Source organism: Petaurus breviceps, unplaced genomic scaffold (genome assembly GCF_028583685.1).
Source record: "Petaurus breviceps papuanus isolate PSGF00001 unplaced genomic scaffold, PetGlider_PUasm1.0 156, whole genome shotgun sequence".
Classification (NCBI taxonomy): Eukaryota; Metazoa; Chordata; class Mammalia; order Diprotodontia; family Petauridae; genus Petaurus; species Petaurus breviceps.
Window position 1 is genome coordinate 8,493,196 of NW_027185720.1, and position 16,380 is coordinate 8,509,575.

General features: G+C 45.0%; 1 protein-coding gene across 1 annotated transcript in view; it reads left to right on the forward strand.

The window, feature by feature from the left end:
* The window catches only part of ABTB3 (ankyrin repeat and BTB domain containing 3), a 312,820-nt gene that overhangs the window by 265,160 nt on the left and 31,280 nt on the right, over positions 1 to 16,380 (forward strand). Inside the window, exons 4-9 of the mRNA XM_069082162.1 lie at positions 4,108 to 4,273; positions 8,506 to 8,595; positions 11,201 to 11,302; positions 14,311 to 14,404; positions 14,541 to 14,676; positions 15,438 to 15,658. Coding sequence (XP_068938263.1) covers positions 4,108 to 4,273; positions 8,506 to 8,595; positions 11,201 to 11,302; positions 14,311 to 14,404; positions 14,541 to 14,676; positions 15,438 to 15,658 — 809 coding nt within the window. The remainder of the gene's footprint in view (positions 1 to 4,107; positions 4,274 to 8,505; positions 8,596 to 11,200; positions 11,303 to 14,310; positions 14,405 to 14,540; positions 14,677 to 15,437; positions 15,659 to 16,380) is intronic.

The following is a 16,380-nucleotide window of genomic DNA, read 5'->3' on the forward strand; positions in this document are numbered from 1 at the left end:
GAGAGAGAGAGAGAGAGAGAGAGAGAAAGAGAGAGAGAGAGAGAGATTTGTCCTGTCATTTCCACTGATGTAGGAAGGCAGCCAGAGAAGAAACTCTTGTCCTGGGTTCCTCATTGGTGAGCATTCATCTTATCTTATCTGGACCAGACTCACCTTGCTACTTCCCAACCATCTACAAGCCTTATCAAAGTACCAGGCTTCCTCACAATGCCCCACCCTCGACCAAATCCTTCACCCAGCTTTTCACCTCTCACTCTTAAAACAATAATCAAATCAACACCACCATTCAATACCACATAGTAAGGACCTGTCTATCAATTGCCCTGTGGCTTCACTGTGACTTGCCTATCCTAAAAATTTCTCCCTGGCTACCACTGTCTTATACATTTTGTCAGTCCCTATCAGGATGTAAGCTTCTTGAGGGCAGGAATTGCCTTTTGTATTTGTGTCCCTTCAATTCATCAAATATAATTTTTTCCTTCCTTCTTTCTTTTTTCTTCCTCCATTTTTTCCTTCCTTTCTTATTTCTTTTTTTCAATAATTCATTCATTCACTGTTCTCACCTCTCCATAAAATCAGTGAAATTGCCTACCTCTGTTAACCCTCTAAATGAACTGTATTTTCCCCTAAAACCTCCAAAAGCCATGCCCAGTGAAAACTATAGAATCAAGCTCCATCTGGTTGAGCCCCAGGTGACTAACCATAAGAGTTAGATGTCAGCACCAGACAGGAGTTAAGTACTTTGGGAAGGCAGTTCTTTTATTTTGGGTACCAGGGGAACTGTTAGTGTTCAGCAGTGGTAAAATACTTGGTGACTTCATAGGAGAGGGAGTATGGTGGAAAGGATAGAGGGCTTGGGAAGACCTGGCCTCAGACTCTGCCTTTGCCACTTGCTAAATATTAGAGCACAGAACTGGCCGGTCTGTCCTCTGCTCTGCACACTCCGAGCTCCGGCCACCCTGGCCCCCTTGCAGGCTGATTCATCATCTCCAGGCTGGGCGCCTTTGCCCTGACTGCCCCACCTGCACCAGCCCCTCTCCTTCCCCTCTTAGATCCCTTCACTTCCAAATCCTGCCTTCGGTAGGAGGTTTTCTCCTCCTCCACCCCCACCCCCAGCGTCTCCCTTCTAGGGGAAAACTATTCTTCCATCTAACCCTCAATGCTTAGATCTCATGCGCACAGTCATTTAAACGTTAGCTCCTTTAGGACGAGAGTCCAAGAGTGGGGTGGCGTTTGTCTTTCTTCACATCCTCAGTGCTTGGTATGCAGCAAGCATTTAATAAAGTCACTATTTCTCTTGAGCCTCAACTTCCTCATCTGTAAAATGGGACTAGGGAATGGTAATAGCACCCACCCACCCCAGGGTTGTTGTAAGGATCAACTGAGATTTTACATATATGTGTATGTCTGTGCACACTCTGCCAATGCATATCCATGTATACGCCTGTGTGTGTATGTATATACACATATATGTATATGTAATCTGCTTGTGCATAGATAAGTATAGACCTATATGTGTATATGTACTTATTATTATATAGAGCATACATGGTGCATCTGTGCATGCGCACATGCATACATATTATGTGTGTGTGTGTGTATAATATATAAATGCTGATTGACTGATTACCCCCTTTTAACAGAAGTCGAGTCCCAGGTGAGGGCTCAGCAGAAACTATTGTCATTTGAGTGCTCCTGTTAATTGGGTCTCAGCTAATGAAGGGTTAACAAAAAATGACAGACACGGGAAAGAAGAGAAAACAAGAGCTCGTTCACTGGCACTGGATGAGGGCAGAGAACCATCGATCCTGTTTCACACGTCCCAATCCTTAAATTCTTCCTGAAGTGGCAGGTTTTCCAGAGCGCTCATCATCACAGTCATACTGCTCTGAAAGCTCTCTAGTTTCTCCATGACTTCTGAAAGGGTGGCACCCAGAAGTCGAGAAAATGCCCCATCGATGCTCCCTGTGTGTAGCTGGGAAGTGCCAACTGTGCAATTCCTTTGAGACAGAAAGAGAAATGCGGGTTTGCCCTTGTTAAAGAGAGCACCCAGCCCCAAGGCACCCTGAAGAGACCCTGTAAAAAATTCTAGTGCCAACATCCCCCGACCTCTGACTGCCAGCAATCCTATGAGCTCTGTGGTGAGCCCCCACCCATTCAAGGATGCAGCTATCGCTGTACCTAACAAGTACCACACAAGGAAGCAAAGACATGAGCATAAAGAAAAAGTGCCAGGAATGTCACAACCCAAGAACTAACCTTCCATGCCAAGAAATGGTATTGCCTGACTCTAACTCTCTCCTTCCAACTCACTGGAAATAGAATGAACCTAACCACCATCCTAGAAATCTGGGCTCTCCCCACAGGCATGGTCCCAATGGGAGAGAGGGTGCTTCCCTCCTTGGGGATATTAGCAGCAGCTGCTACCTTCATGCCCTACAGATCCACCGTCTTGCTTTTGTGATTTTTGTAGCACCCAAGGTTTGCATGCATGATGCAGAGGTGAAACAGAGATGCATTTTTGTTCATTTGTTTGTAAAAATCTATAACCGAACACTGCATATATTGTCAGACTTGATTGGTGTATTGGTTACTTTGGATAAACATTTTTTGGATAAAGCTTTTTTCCTACTTTTTTATTATTTGTATTAAGAAATGACTCTCTGGGTGGGGAGGGAGATATATTAGGAAATTAAATTATATAAAACAAAAATATCAATAAAATATTTTACAATTTGAAAACAACCTACAATACAATGTTCTGTATAGGGTATCTGGGCTGGAGTGGGTAAAATGCAACATACACTTTTGGGACAGTGCCCTCTCCTCTCATCCTGGCCATGTCCCCAACCTTTTCTTTAGGAAGAGAATTCTTTCTTTTATCCTGCAACTAGGGTAGGAGAGCCATCTTTGCCAAGAATCATGCAAGAAGCACTGGGACCAGATATAGAACTCAACTTCTGATTTCTGGGTCTCCATTCAGGACTCATCCTGGACCCAGATCAACATTAAATGCTCTCATCTGGGACAACAGGGGCTCTAGCTGGCATTACTATATAATGCAAACCCTGAGCAGGCAGAGATCTTAGACTTAAAAAAAATGAGTTTCCATAAAGAAGAGACAGAAAATAACTCTCATGCTTAGGTATTTATGCCATCAGAAGATACAAATAATTAGAATTAAGATATAGCCAAAGCAGCTAGGTGGCCCAAGTAAAGAACCTGAACTTAGAATCAGGAAAGCCTGAATTGGAATCCTGCCTCATACCAAAGCTGTGTGGCTTTGGGCAAATCACTTACATTCTCTGATCTTATGTTTCCTTATTTATAAAATAGGGATAATAATAGTAGTTACCCAACAGGGTTGTTAGGGGGATCAAATAAGAGGAGATATGCAAAGTGATTTGTAAGCCTTACAAATGTGATTTCAATCAATTATTGATTGATTAATATAGTAAATGTAAATTTATGTATATACATACATATATGTGTGTGTATATACATACATACATACAAACCTCTTTACTACTGAGACTATCTCCAACTTTCTTAAGGGTTGATGGCTGTTTCCGTGCCTCCCAGAAACTGGATGCTGTAGCCACCATACATTCATTATGGGAAAAGTAGCATAGTGTTTCCCAAAGTCCAACACTATATTCCATATTGCTTCCAGAGTAGCAGTTTATATAGATATTATTATTATTTCCATTTTACAGTTGTAGCAACTGAAGCACAGAAGAAATTATATAAATTATTCAAGATGACTTATCTAATAAATACCAGGGGAAAAATGGGATTTGGACTCAGGTCTTCTGATTCCAATTCTAGTGGTATTTCATTATGTTAAGTTACATAGACTTCGTTAGGGTATTTTAGGCTCATCTGCCATAGGATCTTAGTTAAATGATTATCTAGTTCAATGTTCTCATTTTATAGATGAGGAAACTAAAGCACAGACTGGAAAGCGACTGGTCTTTGGTCATACAGGTAGTCAGTGGTAGTGGCAGGATTTGAACCCAGGTCTTCTGGATCAGGTGGTGATTCATTTCTTGCAAAGAGCCCTGCACAGACCCCTGTACTAATGAGACCATCTCCAACTTTCTTAAGGGCTGATGACTGTTTCTGTGCCTCCCGGAAACTGGATGCTGTGGCCACCGAAGCAAAATTCAAGCAGGACCTGGGCTTCCGGATGCTGAACTGTGGGCGGACAGACCTTGTAAAGCAGGCAGCATCTCTGCTGGGGCCCGATGGAATCAACACAATGAGTGAGCAGGTACAGCGGTTTCTGAGTGTGGCAGAGTGGGCTTCTGCCTGGTGCAGAACACACACACATACATGTGCACGCATGTATAGACACAGATACCCACACACATGTAACGTGTGCACATGTATAGATGCACACATATATGGACACATAGACATGCACATGGCCATGAATGCATGCATATATAGACATACAAATGCTTAAATACATGTAGACTGCACGGAGACACATGTGCACATGTACAGACTCACATAGACACGTATACACACATAGCTAGGCACACGCATATATGCACACAGCATTTTCCCCATAGTGATTCCTAGGAGTTCTTCCTACGGTCCCCCACAAAGCAGGATGTAGGCAGCAGGCTCCCCAGGTTACATGGGATGCTTGTGGCATCAGAGGAACAAAATGCTCATGGCTTCCACTTAAGTCTCTCCTTCACAACCGTGGCTTCACTGAAGTCTCATGACAGCCTGAGGAGTCAGTTGTTTGTTGGTGCATTATTGAGTTGTTTTTCTGGCCAAGACTTGGCTTTCACTAGCACAAGGCGCTTCCTCTCCTGGGGCAGACTGGTGCCTTTTCTGCACCTGCAAATGTCAGAGAGCTGCCCAGGGCACTGAGAGACAGAGCGTCATGGCCAGTGTGTTGCAGAGGTGGGACCTGAACCCAGGCCTTTCCAGCTCTGAGATCATATGGTACAATGCAAATACTATTATTCCCCCTTTACAGTATGAGGAGGTGAATCCAATGCCTGGCTCCAAGCCCGGATAGGGAGAGGGAAAAGAACTGAACCCGGGATTTCACTGGTACATGAGGAAAACCTCTCTGCTAACAAGTTGGTCCAATGTAGCTCCTAGGCTGGGAAAGAGGTCTAGAGCTTTGAGAGGTTAAGGGACTCCTACAGAGTCCCACAGCCCATCCATGGCAGAGGCGAGATTTGAACTCATGTCTTCCTGACATCAAAGCTGGCTCTCTGTATCTTATAGTCTTAGAGAGTTGTCTGGGGCCCTGAGAGGTTAAATTCCTTTCCCAGGGTCACACAACTTGTATGTATCAGAGGTGGGATTTGAACCCAAGTCTTCCTGATTCTGAGCCAGCTTGCCATCCACTGTGCACACCATTTCTGCTTAATAAATACTAATTTACTGATTGATTGATCTGAACCCCTATAACTGGTTAGAAATGCACCTTCCTTTCCAGGGGTCCAAAATAGTGCATCAAAAGAGTCCTGCCTCATGTCTGTGATAGGAAGCCATTATTCATTGGAAAATACATTTTCATGTAGGCCAAAAGTGAGGCAGAGGAGAGTCGGACCCTCCCACCGCCCTCATCCCCCTCAGACAGTGAGAATGTTTCAGCTGTTGACTTTACAAGTTATGGTGGAACTGGGGACTGGCTATGGGTTATCAGTGATTAATTGTGACATTACCAAGGAGAGTGGAGAGCCAGGGAGACTGCCCAGCATTCCCACCATCGGTAGGTTGATGGCACCTGTCATCATATCCAGCATATTGGCAAACATGGAAAGAGCTGACACAAGGTGATCCAGCAAAGACAGGTTAGCACCCTGGATAGTTCCCTGACTCTGGAGTCAGAAGTTTGACTCTTGGTTTGGCTACTTACTATTTGTGTGAGTTTGAGTAAGTAAATTCTCTGGGCCTTAGTTTATTCATTTGTAAAAGGAGAGCAGTTGAATGAGAATCTATCTAGGTAGCATAGTATATAGAGTGCTGGGCTTGGAGTCAGGGAGTCCTGAGTTCAAATCCTGACTCAGGCAATTGCTACAAGTTACTTAACCTCTGTCTGCCTCAATTTCCTCATCTGTAAAATAAGAATAAAAGCAGCCCCTGCCTCACAGCGTTGTTGTGAGGACTAGATGAGATAACATATGGCTGTGCAAACCTTATAGCACTAAAGAAATGCTATTTATTATTGGAGTTGTTAGCATTAGGGAGGGGGCACCAGCAGCTGGGAGGGATCAGAGAAAGCTTTATGTAGAAGGTAGTGTTTGAACTGAGGCTTGAAGGAAACCAGGGATTTGAAAAGGTAGAGTTGAGGAGAGAGCACTCCAGGCATAGAGAGAGGCAATACAAAGGCCTGGAGGCTGGAGATGGAACATCATGGTTACAGAAGTGCCCATGGGGCAGTAGAACTGAATTACAAAGTCATATGTAAGAAGACTGGAAAGGTTCTAGGAGAGGGACAGGTTAGGATCTTTTACATTTGATCCTAGAAGTAATAGGGAGCCAGGGAAGTACATCGATGTTATGGGGTGTCCTGGTCAGACCTGCACTTTAGGAAAATGATGTGAGGAGATGTGAGGGCTGGAGAGTGGGAGAGGCTTGAAAAGGAGAGCAAACGAAGGTGATTCCAGGAGATGAGAGAGAGGTGATGGGAACCTGCAGTGGAGGGGCAGCTGTGAGAGTGGAGACCAGGGGACCTGGACAGATGCAGAGCAAGAAACAAGGTTTGGCGGTGCACTGAATGTGGAGGCCTGGGTGACTGAGAATACGAGGATGGAACTTGGCTGGCCAGAAGCCATATTATGGGCAGTGATGAGGAAACTTGGAAGTGAGCGAGTTTGGGGACAAGAGAATGAGATATGTTTTGGATGTTGCGTTGGAGGTGTCCATGGGACCCTAGAGACCATCTAGACCAAGCTGCTTTTTACAGATGAGGAAACTGAGCCTAGAGAGGGTACGTGATGTGCCCAGGGTCACACATGCAGCACTGCCCTGAAGGAGAAAATGCCCAGGAAACCTCCTGCTCCTCCTTCATTTAACCCTCTTGACAGAACGTGTTTCAGAAAGGCCCCCAGAGCCCCCAAGGGAACCCAGCCAGCATTGATCTCATGGTCATGAAGCCCTCAGTTCTGTTTCACACTCAGAAAACCCCAGCGAAGCCCACAATGTGCATGGACAATAAAAAACAATGTGGGTCCCTTCTCCTGCCCCACACAACACAGTCCCCAGCTCCTGGGACCCCCGAGGGGGGAAACAAACTTGCTTCCCCCAACCTCACAGAGCACTTGGCTTATACCTCAGGGACGTCCTTCTCCCTTCCTCTCCACCTCCATCTGTCAATTATCAGTCTGCTAAAACGCGCCCCTTCCTCCCAAGAAAACCTCCCTGATACCCCGATGCAGCAATCCCTAAGTCAGTCTTCCTATGTTAATGTGCATTCGAGCTGCCTGTGCTGTGTTGAACTGCCCCCTCCTCAGACTCTAAACTTCTGGAACACAAGTGCCACCGTAGTCTCACTCACTCTTCCCAGCTGGTACACAATGCTTGGCACTGACGAGGCAGGAACTTACTGATGTCTGTTGGGCTAGATCCCTGGTTTCTATTAAATTTAGCTCAAGCTTCCCCTCCTATCTGAAGCCCCTCCTGACCACTCCACCCCAATCTGCTTGTGTCCCCCCCCCATCAAAATCACATTATATATATTTTCTTTGTACCATGTTGCCCCTGATAGAATGTAAGGTCCCTGAGGGCAGGCACTTGTTTTTTACTTCATCTCTAACCAGCATTAGTAGATGCCTAATAAGTGATCGCTGATTGATGGTTAAACAGTTAGCAACTTGATTTGTGTCTTCCTCCAGTAAAATGGGCAGGGATTGTTTCCTTTTGTCATGGCATCCCCAGTATTTGGCACAGTGCCTTGAACATAGTCAGTACCTGATAATTGCTCCTTGATTGATTGTTTGCTATATCTCCCAATAAAATGGAAGCTCCCTGTGGACAAGAACTGTTTCCTTTTTGTCTGCATCTCTAGCATCCAACTCATAGTCATAATAAATGCTTGCTGGTTGGTCCAGATGGCCACTAGGATCCCTAGATTTATAGAATTTTAATCATACAAAGGGCTCTGACAAATTGGATTGCACATCTTTTAATTCAAGCTTTTTGACTCTTAAACCCAGGAAACTTTAAAAAAAACAATAAAGCAATAATATTAAGGACATTTCACATTTGTGTAGAACACTTCACCCACATCATTTCATTTAAGTCTCACGACATCCCTGGGAGGTAGGTGCTGTCATTATCCTGATTTGTAGGTGAGGAAATGCAGGTTCATTGCATTGTGCCAAGGGTGACATGGATAGTTGTGCAAGGCAGGATTTGAATCCAGGGCTTCTCAACTCCAAGCCCACCCAGCACCCCAACACCTCTCTAGGGAGAGGCCACAGTAGCTGCTTTGTCAGTGTTCTCAGCTCCTTGGTTTGTCACCTGCTACAGGGCATGACCCCACTGATGTACGCCTGTGTCCGAGGGGATGAAGCCATGGTACAGATGTTGCTGGATGCCGGAGCTGACCTGAATGTGGAGGTGAGCACTGCCCCCATTAGCCTGCACAAGTCCAGGCAGTTATTAAATGGTGACTGAATTAGAAGTCACTAGAAACTCTACTCAATGCAATGACTAATCTTGGCTCCAAAGGACCCGCAGTAAAACAGACCCCCTATTTGGGGCAGAAAGGTGGTATACTACCTGTACAGAATGAGGCATATTGTCAGATGCAGCCAAGGTCTGTTTGTTTTACATAACTGTTTTTCTTTCTTGCAAGGGAGGGTTCAATAAAAAAGAAGAGAGTCATTGGAAAGTGGCTACTTTTTTTTGGAAATGTGCATAAATAAAGCATTTATATTTGAAAAGAAATAGAAATATTGGTGGAAATCAATGAAAGGAAATCCAAGGCTGGCTCATTTCCCCTTGGAACCCAGAGAGAGGGGAGAGAAAGAGAGAGCAAGTCCTCCCCCCCCCCTGCTGCATCTATTAGAGGGTTGGCTAGAGTGATGTCTTCCAGGAGACCCACCTGATAGCCCTACCCAGAAAAGCTTGCACGTGTGTTTCATTTACGAACAACTAACGGTAGTTGAGTATAATATTGGCTTTTCCTGAGTATGGCAATACTTCATTGCTGCTGTGTCTTCTGAGAAACCAGCATCCCCTCCCTGCACCCCCATCCCAGCCACCCCTATATGTGATCTTTGTAGGACAAGAGAATTCAAAGGGGAAGAGAAGACCTGGCCCCTGGGCCCTCCGTTGCCCCCTGTTCATCTACTGACTTTCCTCCCCATCCATGTCGGCTAAGTTGAGATTGCAAATGGGGCCAGTTGACTTTGTGGTGACTCATCTTAACAGCATCTTGGGCACTCACCACGGCCAACTCTCTCTCACCTTCAGACCTCCAAGCCTGAGAAGCTTTGACCCCATGGCATTAAACAGGTTCTAGTAAATCTCTGGAGCTCTGAAAATGGTATCACTGCTCTTTCTGGGATGGGTTCCCTGTGTTCTTTTAAACTAGTAGAAAGAAAGAGTTGTCCCCACTTGGAAGTTCAAGCCTGTAATGAAATGGAAGCAAAGAGACATAAAGTGACCCAGTGCCCAGGGTCCCAAAAATGACATTTCCAAGTTTTATGAAAGCAGCTACTTCTTTGGGGGATTTGGGTTCTCCCCGCCAAGCACAGATGCAGATGCTCGAAAGGGGTTCTAAACCATGAGCTGTGATCTCATGGCCTGATAGAACATAACCTCCCAGGGTAGGGACTGTTCCATTGTTGTCTTTGTATCTCCAGAACCCAGCCCAGAGCCTGGCTTTTAATAAGAACTTAATAAATGCTTGATACATGGACTAGATGTCCTCTGGGGTCCTGAGATTCATGTTCCTATGACTGGCTGAATTTCACTGAATGCCATCCCTGGCACCTAGCACAATATCTTAACAAACTCTTATTCATCGATGATCTGATTTCATTTGACAAAGGAAATGTGCCCAAGGGTAGAGTGCCCCAGAAAGTGTTCTTTGGGTGCCAATTGTCAGGGACCACCAAAACATGCAATGGGCATTGCTCATCTCCCAGTAAGCCTTGCTTTGGGCCCTTACATACCACTTTCTTAAAATAAAATCCATTAGACCTAATAATTCATACTCATGACCCACTTTGAGGAGGATTTAGCCATGGAGGCTAAAACAAGATTGAACCTTGGCTAAAGCAGATAGTTTTGGGGGAGAGGGCTCATTTTCTTCCCCTATCAAAAACATCAGTACCCTATCAATGGTTATTCCCAGGACCTCAGGCTTCATGGGGATATGTGTTGTCTACAATTCACCTAGCATATTTTGGAAATAAAATGTGTGAGATCCATGAATCAAACCCTTTCAGGTTGCTTGGCTTCTCAACTTTCCTAAGATTTATGAACCATCTTGGACTTAAGAAAGGGACACAACTATAGAATGCCCTCAGTAGAAGCAGTCATTTGGCCTCCAGTGGTCAGCCAGATTCTGGTTCCATTGATCTAAGTAACAGGGGACATCAAAAGGAGATAGAGAAGGAAATGACAAACCACTCCAGTTGGGGGATTGGCTTGGCTTTTTTTTGAGATTTTAATATATTTATTTGAAAGCCACATTTTATTTGTGTAAAAGAATTCCTGATCTTCTTCTGTAGAATAGAAACCCACAGTGAATTTCTTTTGTTCCTCGGAGTATCTGACAGCCCAGAAATGGAATCTTTCACTGGTCCACCCTCACTGATTTCTCCTACCATTCCTTTCTTTTTTTTTTTAAGCAATCGGGGTTAAGTAACTTGCTCAAGGTTACACGGCCAGTCATTATTTCTGGGTGTGGTGCTGAGTATCTGAGCCCGGATTTGATCCAGGTCGTCCCGACACTGGAGCCGGTGCTCTTACTCACTGTGCTACCTGGCCGCCCCGTACCATTCCTTTCTACAAAACCTTCAGGGCAGACAGTCGGTCCCACTCCCAGCATGGATTTTGTCAAGAGAACACAACAAGAATCCTTCTGACTATTTTATCCCAAGCCTTTGTTCTTTCTTCATGTGCATCTCCAGCCAGACTGACAGAGGTCATATTGGCTACTCAAAAGTATTTCGAAGATTGCCTTTTGAAAGTAATTTTAATTTGTTTGTAGGTTATCAGCACTCCTCACAAACATCCATCCGTCCACCCTGAGACCCGCCACTGGACAGCTCTGACATTTGCTGTGTTGCATGGACACATTCCTGTAGTTCAGGTATTGCTATGTCGTTACCCACATCTGACTTGTAATGTTGCCCCTTACATTACTCTCTGCAATCCCAATCAGCACGCATTTCTCCAAGGATGGCCATATTGGTTAGTTTAGTAAGGTAGCATATTCATATCATATCAATGAAAATATTGTATGTAATTATCTACATTACTTAGCTTTAACCAATATGGAGTGACTACATGCACACATAAAAACCAAAAACTCTCAACTAAACTAAAAGCCTAGAAAAATTCTTTGCAATTTCTCCTCTTGATTAGTTACACTTATGTATTTATTCATTCCATTTTCTTAAGTAAAAACAAGACCTTATTAGTTGTAATATGCTGGAGCTTCATTATGAAACTGTCAGGATCCCTTGATCATTCAAAGTATACTAAGGAATGGGCCTTAGAAAGTGACTCAAGGCTATAGCTTCCACTGACCTGATGGCCAAGGTCCATCAAAGACTAGCCATTATATTGTTCATCATCCACGTTCAAGGGCCTTGGTGAACTAGGCACCGCAACTATGCCCAGAAGATCCTCAGGGAGACACTTAGAGGACAAGTGAAACCCAGCTAAGAGACAAACAGGGAAAGATCTGCATAAACACCCAGTCCCTAAAGCCTTAGAGCTCTGCTCAAACAAGGTCCTATCTCTTCTCTCCCTCCCTCAGCAGATACCCTGCTTCTCCCTGCCCAAATGTACTAGCTTGAAGACATCTAGTAGGATGGTAGTGGTAGGGTGGCAGCAGCATGCTGGTAAATATTTAACTAGGTCTTCAGAAGAAAATAATGTAACATACTTTTAAGTTAAATCTGCATTACTAACATTTTCTCTAGACAATCAACAAAACCATAAATCAAACTCCAATTTGTAGCATTTACTTCTCACATTGAAAATTTAATTTAATTTAATGGTTGGTTAGTACAAGTGGGTTGTGCCCTCCTCGGTGGCATTGGTCCCTACCCACTTCCTGCTGCTCAGTCGCCCTGCCTTTCCTTCTGTGCTAACAGTAACTGTCTTCAGGGGAGCACCGAATGACTTTGAAGCTGTACCCTGCTAGAGGATAGGAAAAGGCCTTTGATTATCTTCTGTGGCATAGCCATAGAATGCAAAGTGGTTAGTTTTACTCAGTCACCCTCTCACCAAGGGAGAGGAGCAATTTACGGCAAGTGAGTGCTAAGAAATACAGATTTCTTTTAGACAGTGCTGTTGACAAACTGACTGGGGAGATGATTTCACGTTCACTCAAGAAGGCTTCTGCAAGTCAATCAGTGCCCCATGGTACACTATCTTTGTTCATAGATCTGAATTAGGGAGTGAGAATATTAACTCTATCTTCAAGGCTCTTGTTTGTCCTTCATTTTCAAAGAGGACTAATGACATCTACTCCAAATGGAAAAGAAAAAACAAATACATAGGATACCTAATTCTTCTGGGAATGTGTGAGGCAATGTGGCATAGTGAGTAGATAAACATCTGATCTTGGGGTCAGGAAGACCTGGCTATAAATCCCACCTCTTCTTACCCCTAGGCAATTATCTAAGACTCTATATAGATTGCAGAAGTTTAAATGATAGAGAGAGTTGCTTTACCAAAAGTTCTCTACTCCAATGAAATCACAGGTTCTAACCCAAAAGAACAGAAGCACCCAGCCAGAATCATGCAGAGGGGGCCAGCTTTGGAGTCATGAAGACCTGGGTTCAAGTTCCCCCTCTGATATATTGGCTGCTTGACCTCAGCTGATCAAGTCACTTACCCTTGAAGTATCCCTCTGCAGTTATCTAAGTTGGAGAACAGTTGCTGATCTCCATTATTAAAGGGAGTTTCCTCACTGAGAGTTCCTTATAACCAGTGAAGTCAAATGTTTTCCCCACTGCCCCACCCCCTAAAAAAATAGGAAAAGGAGGCTGGGATGGTAACCTGGCAAAACTTTTTGCAGGCTAATTCATTTAATGTAATTATTTGAAAAGTTGTCCTAGCCCAGGGGTTCTTAACATTTTTGTGTCCTTGGATAGTCTGGTGAAGCCTATATGGAATGCATAGAATAAACTACATGGGACTGCAGAGGAAATCAAGTCCAGTGAAATAGCTATCAAAATATTTTTTAAATAAGTTCATGAATTGGGCCTGGGTTAAGATCTGCTGATCTAGACCCAGACCCCATCACCTACTTTTTTATGGATAAAGAAATCAAGAAGTAAAAACAGGGAGATGACTTGCTCAAGGAGAACACAGTGATGGAGCCAAGACACAAGGCCAATTCTCCTACGTCCCCTAAGGTAGGGTTCTTTTGGCTCCATCCACATCAGGGATGTGACAGAGCATCCTAAGACCCTAAGTAGAATTGGAAGAGGCCTCAGTGACCATTGAGTCCAGCTCTCTTGTTTTCCAGCTACAGAGCCTGGGGCCCACTAAGGTGAAGGGGCTGTCCAGATCCTTCAGTGTCAGAGGCAGATTCTGAACCCTGACCCTTTCATCCCAAAGCCAGTGTCCCTTTCTCTGTATCACACTCTCAGGGGGCAGGAAGTAGAACTAGGTGATCTCTAAAGCCCTTTCCAACTCCAAGATAACAGCAAGGCTCCTGCTTGGGCTGGTCTGTGGTCACTCTGGCCATGAGTAGAATATATGGCTAGAAGATAATAGGATGGCCTTTATTTATCTTCTCTGGCACAATTGTTGGCACATCCTATTCTGGGACAAGGGGAATGGTATATTTGAAAAGGAATCAAAATCTCACGTACCTCTGCTACTTACTGTCTGACCTTCAGTTAGGCATTTACCTCCCTGAGCCTCAGTTTCCTTCTCTACAAAATGAGGAGGTTAGATTAGATGGCCCCTGGGGGTCCCTTCCAGTTCGGAATCTAGGATTCTATGTTCCATTTTTGTTATGGCCGAATCATCCAAGGATACTGAATGACCTGGGGTCTTCAGAGCTTTGGAGCATATCATCTCTTGAGGGATTTTCCATTCTCCAAGCATTTCTAAATGACCACTTTCCCTCCACAGCTCTTGCTAGATGCTGGGGCCAAAGTAGAAGGCTCTTTAGACCATGGAGAGGAGAACTATTCAGAAACACCTTTGCAGTTGGCTGCTGCCGTAGGTAAGGAAGAAGGGGGTTTCTTTCTCATGATGGGAGGGTCACGGCTCCCCTTCCCCACCCCCCAGTGAAGTTGGATGTGCGTAGGATGCTGTGTTCATCTTCTTGGATAAAAACACACCCTTCTCTGGGCTTGCAGGAAATTTTGAACTGGTTAGTTTGCTGTTGGAGCGAGGAGCCGATCCAATGATAGGAACAATGTACAGGAATGGCATTTCTCCAACCTCACAGGGCGATATGAATTCTTTCAGCCAGGCTGCAGCCCACGGACACAGGTAGGCTAGGACAAGTCAATGACACCAGACTCCAGGCGTTCTTGGAGCACTGAGAAGCGACATCAGGGACTTCTCACCCCTGTCCTACCCAGACCTTAGACATCTCCATCAACTTGCAACCAGAAGCCAACTTTCTATAGCCTGAGATGGTCCACTGGACTATCTCTTTGGTGGCCTCTCTGTTACTCCTCCCAACACTGACCACATTAATGCCTCCAGCATTAGCCTACAGGAAGAAATCCCCTTTGCATGATTTAGCCAGAGCAGTTCATGTCCACTGCTGTGAAGAGGATGGAGCCTTTTAAAAATAATAATAGTAGTAGTAGTAGTAATAGCAGTAAAATAGAAGCACCAGTCACTTTTACCCTAATGTATATGGGCATGCATTTTAAAATTTTCCAAATGAGATTTCAAGCACTTAACAGTTTTGCAAATCAAATTCCTTTGGAAGGGAGTAGAGGATAACACTTAGAAATCCTGGCCTCTTCGGTGTAAGATTCCAGTCTCAGGAGAAAGTGCTTAACCTCAGTGCTCTGATTCAATGGGACTGTTCTCTCAGGAGGAGACATCATTGATCTAGCCCTCAGAGCCCCTTGCCAGAATCAGTCCCATCCAAGTGTTCATGGCTATTGTTTCAATGGCAGGGGGCAGGAGCCCCCCCCCACCCCGGCCCCAAGCTGCCTCCTCTGCCCCTCCCCTACCTCCCAGTACAGCAGGCCCCTTCTCTGAGTGTCTTCCTCTCTTGGGCTTGTGATTGACAGGAATGTGTTCCGCAAGCTTCTTGCTCAGCCAGAGAAGGAGAAGAACGACATCCTATCCCTGGAGGAGATTTTGGCGGAGGGCACTGACTTGGCGGAGACAGCCCCGCCCCCGCTGTGTGCCAGCCGCAACAGCAAGGCCAAACTGAAGGCCCTAAAAGAAGCCATGTATCACAGCGCTGAACATGGCTACGTGGATGTTACAATTGACATAAGGAGCATAGGTCAGTCCTGGTCTCCCTTTCTCGTTCCCAGTCTGCTGCCTCCCAGGGGCCAGGCCCTCTTGGCCAGAGCACATGCACCGGCCTTTGACAGGTCTGGAGAACGCTTGTCTGAGGATGGAGGCAACCTAGCCCAGGCAAGGATATCAACACAGTCAGATCCCCCTAATCACCAGCATGACATGGCCAAGAAAAAAAAAAGAAAAACGCCTCATCCTCCAATCATTAGAAAACATCTCCGGGGCCTTTTCTTCCCTCATCCAACCCTATGATTGGCCGGTGACAGGCAGAGGGGATAACAAGTGGCATCATTGATTCCCACCCTTTTCACCCTTATGGTAGAAAAGGTCAGGTGAGGGGGGATGGCTCCTGCCTAGGACAGTTCATAATACATCTCCATCTAGTGTATGAGGGAATAAAATTAGGCCACCGAGACCAGCCAAGCTTATGAGCATGTCTGCCTCAAACCCAAAGATAGAAATTGGGACTATCAGAAACCACCAGAGCAAGAAAGCGGGAAACACAGCCTCACAGCCCAAGAGAAGGGTGTTGCCTAATGGATGTGAGCTGAGCAAGCTTGCCAAGATTTCTTTCTTTCCTTCCTTTAAAAAAGTGTACCTTGGGCAAGCTGTGCCCCTTTGGGAACTCTGTCCTCTCTCTCCCCCTCCTCTCTCTCTCTCTCTCTCTCTCTCTCTCTCTCTCTCTCTCTCTCTCTCTCTCTCTCT